Source organism: Octopus bimaculoides, chromosome 19 (genome assembly GCF_001194135.2).
Source record: "Octopus bimaculoides isolate UCB-OBI-ISO-001 chromosome 19, ASM119413v2, whole genome shotgun sequence".
Taxonomy (NCBI): domain Eukaryota; kingdom Metazoa; phylum Mollusca; class Cephalopoda; order Octopoda; family Octopodidae; genus Octopus; species Octopus bimaculoides.
In genome coordinates this window covers 5312584-5318578 of record NC_068999.1, presented here as the reverse complement: position 1 = coordinate 5318578, position 5995 = coordinate 5312584, and the positions used below count along the sequence as shown (strand labels likewise).

The 5995-nt window shown below is 38.4% G+C and overlaps 1 protein-coding gene across 1 annotated transcript; it reads right to left on the bottom strand.

Moving 5' to 3' along the window:
• Positions 1-777: 777 nt before the first annotated feature.
• On the bottom strand, positions 778-5832 carry LOC106869436 (uncharacterized). The gene is made up of 4 exons (XM_014915183.2): positions 5468-5832; positions 3219-3314; positions 1720-1795; positions 778-932 (listed from the first exon to the last, which is right to left on the bottom strand). Exons 1-4 carry the CDS (start codon positions 5559-5561, stop codon positions 875-877), a joined length of 324 nt encoding a protein of 107 aa, XP_014770669.1. The 5' UTR covers positions 5562-5832; the 3' UTR covers positions 778-874.
• Between the last annotated feature and the right edge of the window lie 163 nt (positions 5833-5995).

Here is a 5995-nt window from a genome sequence, read left to right as displayed (position 1 = left end):
AGAGGGGACAAACAAGGACAGACAAAGCGATTAAGTTGATTACATCGACCCCAGTGTGTAACTGGTACTTAATTTATCGACCCCGAAAGGATGAAAGGCAAAGTCGACCTTGGCGGAATTTGAACTCAGAACGTAAAGATAGATGAAATACCGCCAAGCATTTCGCCCGGCCCCCTAACGTTTCTGCCAGCTCGCCGCCTTAACAACAATAATATTACTAAAGGTACAAGGATCAAAATTTGGGTCCAGTCGATGTTGATTACACTGACCGCAGTGCTCAGCTGTTACTTTATTTTATCGACCCTGAAAGGACGAAAAGCAAAGTCAACCCTGACAGAATTTGAACTCAGAATATAAAGAGCTGGAAGAAATGCTGCTAAACATTTTGTTATGATTCTGTCAGATCACTACATCATCATCATCAACATCCTCACCATTTAGCGTCCACTGTCCATGCTGGCATGGGTTGGACGGTTTGACCAAGGCTGGTAAGCTGAGGGGCTGCACTCAACTTCAGTCTGATTTGGCATGGTCATAATAAAAAATTATAATAATAAAAATAATAATAATAATAAACCTTTTTCACTTTACGAAATTTTAAGGGGAGAGGGTTAGTCAATGTAATCGACCCCAGTATATGACTGGTACTTTATTTTATCAAGCCCCAAAAAGGATGAAAGGCAAAGTTGACCTTAGCAGGATTTGAACTCAGTGCATAAGGAACTAGGGAAAATACCACTAAGCATTCTGATTGATCTGCCAGCTTACTGTAAGGGCCAGCAAGTCAAAGAATAGGCCCAACATTTTCCTCTGGAGAAAATTTACGGAATTAAAAACAACAGTAATCGATGATGGAAAATTTAAGTAAGAAGGATTAACTTACACGATTTGCAAATTCAATTGTGAACAACCTCTGGACATGGTCAGGTGCACTGGAAAGAGAGAGCAAGGAAGAAAGAGAGGTGAAAATGAGGAAGTTAATACAAGAGAATGGACTTTTAGGACTGGAAACACACAAGGGGCTACTGAAAAGTTCCTGGTTTCAAAGGTATCGCAAAAGGCTTTGCTTAGAGGCCAAACCTTCCAAGTTCCTTTACAAAGGTGAGAAAAACTGAAGGACTGCTGCAATGAGTCAATAAGTGTGTAAATCTGAGAGGGAAACGTGTTGAATAAAATCACAATTAACTGATCCTCTATTTTCTTTTACCCAAAACCAGGAATTTTTCAGCACCTTCTCGTGTGTGTGTGCAAGCATGTGTCTGTGTTTGTCCTACACTACTGCTTGACAACCGGTGTTGGTGTGTTTACATCCTCATAACTTAGCAATTCAGCTAAAAAGGCTGATAGAATAAATATCAGACTTTTAAAAAAATATACATACTGGGACTGATTCATTTGACTAAAAAATTCTTCAAAGTGGTGCCCCAGCATGGCCACAGTTTAATGACTGAAACAAGTAAAAAAATGTTTTTAATTTGTTCTACTATTTAACACAGTGTCTTGTTTGAGAGGAACCAAACAACTGTGATAAACAAGGATAAATATAGAGTCTTCCAAAGATTTACAAATATTATGCATAATCTACACTCTCTGAGTGGTTGACGTTAGGAAGGGCATCCAGCTGTAGAAACTCTGCCAAATTTAGATTGGAGCCTGGACGTTAAACGATGATGATGATGATGATGATGAATCATAATGGACGGTTTCGTTTTTACTTACTCTTGTAGTTCTTTGACGTCTTGGCACCAAAATTTGATAGTAGAATCTGGCAATGGTAGTCTCTTCATTCTGTCACCTACAGTAATTAAAAAATGGTAACATGTGAATAGAAATTTTTAAATCTTCAAACTCTCTTGATACCAACCTAGCAGAGACTGTCCCTGGTTCTGTAATATAAACTTCCATCAAAATTTCGTTTTATGTTCTAAACATCACCTAAATAATGCCAAAAGTGATTCCACTAAATTCTTCATTATTTTCAAGTAAGACACCAATATCTGTTCCCTTTGTACCTCAAATCTCTCAAATGCTCAATACTACTCTCCCACCTCCCAGTCGAGGTGGGGGTGGGTTGTCTTGCAAGGTACTTAGTGACCCTATTGATGGTGGTGCCACATAAAATGCACTGGTACTGGTGCCATGTAAAAGGCACCCGGTATACTGTACAGAGTGTACTGCCTGCTTTCAATGGTGAGTGGTTAGGGTTAGGGTTAGGGGTCTCACTGTAGGATGTGCGACAATGGAACCTGGTCTTGCCAGCTCCTGTCAAGTTGTCCAAGCCATAAGATTGGACGTTAAATGATGGGAAATGGACGTTAAATGATGGGAAATGGACGTTAAATGATGGGAAATGGACGTTAAATGATGGGAAATGGACGTTAAATGATGGGAAATGGACGTTAAATGATGGGAAATGGACATTAAATGATGATAAATCGAAACAAAGGTAATATATTTTCGGTGGTGACGACAACAACGACGATGATGACATCGCAAAAATACCTTAGGAATAAGAACCAAAGTTCGAAATTTCCCCAAGACACATGATGAAGGCTGGAGGGTATATCAGCCAAAACGTGTTAACAACAAACAAGACGAGGACAAATATCCGTCAAATGTAAATAATGTACATAATTCCTCATCTCTTAAATATAGAAAGGCAGTATATTTCAACAGGAATAATGGTAACAAAAGGGTGAAATAGTGCTGCTAAAGAAAAAGATATAAAAGAGCTTAGTGGATGGGTGGGTGGGTGGACGGTAGAGCATTGAAGAAAGCACTTTGTGGTATTTAGTTCCATCCTTTTATGCTCAAAATTCAAATCGTATTTGTCTTTCGCAGGTCAATAAAATTAGGGGGTCTGTATAATTAACTGTACCCCTAGAAAGCCATTTACCCAACATGGCCACAGACCAGAGATTAGAACCACTCAAACAGGAAAAGAACAGCCTTATCCTAAAATATTCCCATTTCTTCTCTTTTTCTTAACCTATTAATATGTAGGATAACGCTATTTGGTGGTGGGGTAACAGCATACCCGAGAGTAAAGAAGACAAATAATATAACTGGTACAAGAAGTTGATGATGATGATGATGGTGGTGATGGTGATGGTGATGATGATGATGATGATGATGATGATGGTGGTGGTGGTGGTGGTGGTGGTAATGATGATGATGGTAATGGCAAAAAAAATCCATAATGATTCATTTTGACAAACCTGATCTAAAAAGTTTAGGGAACAATGGACGTTCTTTCTTGCGGACTCTAGAATAATATCGTTTGTCTCCCTCGCTTGGAACATTCTGGAAGTTGCCTAAGACAAAAACAAATTCAAAAGTATTTAAGTTGGTTCCAAATAAAACAATAAACAAACAAAAAGACAGAATATAAAACAATAATAATTAACGAGAATATAATTATTCAGACTGTTAATAACATTAAAAGAGGAAAGATTTCACATTATCTATAAGGGAGTGCTGAAAAGTTCCTGGCTTTAAGGGTATTGTGAAAGGCCTGGTAGAAGGGTCAACCTTCAGAGTTCTTTTACAGGGCTTAGAAAAACTGAGGGGCCATTGCAATATGTGTGTGAATCTAAGAAGGGAATATGTTCAATAAAATCATAATTAACTGATCCTCCTGTATTTTCTTTTATCCAAAGCAAGGAACTTTTCAGCACCCCATCGTACATCTATGCTGCATTGTAATCAGTTTGATGTCTCTTCCGTTATCATTCATCATCATCATCATCATCATTTTAGCATTCATTGTTCCATGCTGGCATTTACTGAGGTGAATTTTTTAAAGCTGTTTACTCTTCCCGCCACCAACCCTCACCTATTTCAAAGCAAAGCAATATTTCAACATGGTCAGACCTGTTTTTCACAGAAGACTGGAAATAAAGAACACCGCTTGCATGACGGTGACACTTGCTTACAACTATTAAGTTCTGTGAGTTTGAGTGTGTGTATGTATATATATATATATATATATATATATATAAATCAAATCGCTGATGTAGCCATTGACAGTACCACCTGATTAAAAGCACCATCCAGGTGCGATTATTGCCAGGGCCGCCGACTGGCTCCCATGCCAGTGGCACGTAAAAAGCACCATTCGAGCATGGTTGTTGCCAGCATCGCCTTACTGGTATCTGAATAGTTAGTACGTCGGACGAAATCCTTAGCGACATTTTGTCCGTCTTCACGTTCTGAGTGCAAATTCCGCCGAGATCGACTTTGCCTTTCATCCTTCGGGATCGATAAAATAAGTACTAATCAAATACTGCTGGCCCTGAGCCAAAATTTGAAACCATTATTATTATTAAGGGGTGAGCCGACGAGTTACAGCATTTTAAGTTCAAATCCTGCCAGCTGATGTTTCGGAAGTGTGTGTTTGTCATATGAATCTTCGGACATTTCCCCATTAAACTAGTGTTCGAGTTTGGGTAGATGATTATTGTTTGACCTTGCCACCACAGGTCGTTCTGATTGGAACTAAGATGTTGATGTTTAAAGAACAGAAACTACCACATGTTCACAACGATCGCCATCCAAATCGAATGGGCGAGGAAGCTTCTTTCTACGCGGTTGATCGACTTATTAGAAATAGCAACCAAATCTCCCTCAAACCTTATAAAAAGATAGGGAAGGACATGCAGGATAACGTATTCCTATATATATACAATGTCTTAAATAAAATAGCAAATAACCATTAACCGAATGCCTCTGAACAAGGCTGTTTAAAGGCTAAACAACAAACTTTCTATACAAATTAACAAGGGGTTTCGTATGCTAGAAATAACAGCTATATCTCTTCTCTCAAATCACATTCTAACGTCTTAATAAAGAAACAAGACATTACATGATGTAATGTAGCCTTAGGTGATCTTTAAAAGACTAGAATGCCTTTGGATATTTGATCACGGGACTACGCAAGAGGAGTTGTGGAGCTACAACCCAAGTTTCAATAAATAATTGCATTTAAAAACGGTAATTTTTTACGATTACACCAGTCTCGTGAGACAGATATGATAGTAAATATTTACCAGAAAAGGGCATGGAATTGGGTGTGAGAGAGCAAAACTGTTAAAAATTATAGTTTTTGGACCAAAATTTCTTCTACAGAAGGAAATAACCATCCAATTCCTTGTCCTTTTTTCTTTTCCATGAGGTAGTGATTGCTATTCCGAAAGGTGTAACAGTAAAAATTAACCATAAAAAAAGGAAAGCTTCGATTTTAATTTATTTGATACCTATAGGTTACCAATAACGTAAATCACATTGATAAAACATTGATTTTATTTTTAAATACACAATTTAAGCTGATAAAACACATAATTAAATACGATTTGACCTGACGTCCTTGTAATTACCAAAGTTCCGATTTTGGTAATAATGTAATAAATGGTGGATATTAATGGTAGATAGTGCATAGACATATAGACATGTGTTTTCTTTAACTTACCTGACAATAATGGGGCTATAATTCGAGGCTGTTGTATTTTAAATAAATGATTTTCTGCCAGTAGGATATTCCGAATGAAAAACCTCGCAGCCATCGTTAATTACATGGCGATTAGAGTTCACTCCCCTTGGTCAGAATTACTCTTCTTGAAACAAACATCCTGAGATGTTGGCAGGTGCATCGTCTAAATAATGGTTGCTATTGTAGTATACAGAAGACCAATTTTGAGGAAAGGGGATTAGTCGATACCGCACCGAAAAATGTTATTCTTGGCACTCCGTTGCTTACGACGTCGAGGGTTCCAGGTGATCCGATCAACGGAACAGCCTGCTCGTGAAATTAACGTGCAAGTGGCACTCCACAGACACGTGTACCCTTAACGTAGTTCTCGGGGATATTCAGCGTGACACAGAGTGTGACAAGGCTGACCCTTTGAATTACAGGCACAACAGAAACAGAAAGTAAGAGTGAGAGAAAGTTGTGGTGGAAGAGTACAGCAGGGTTCGCCACCATCCCCTGGTGGAGCTT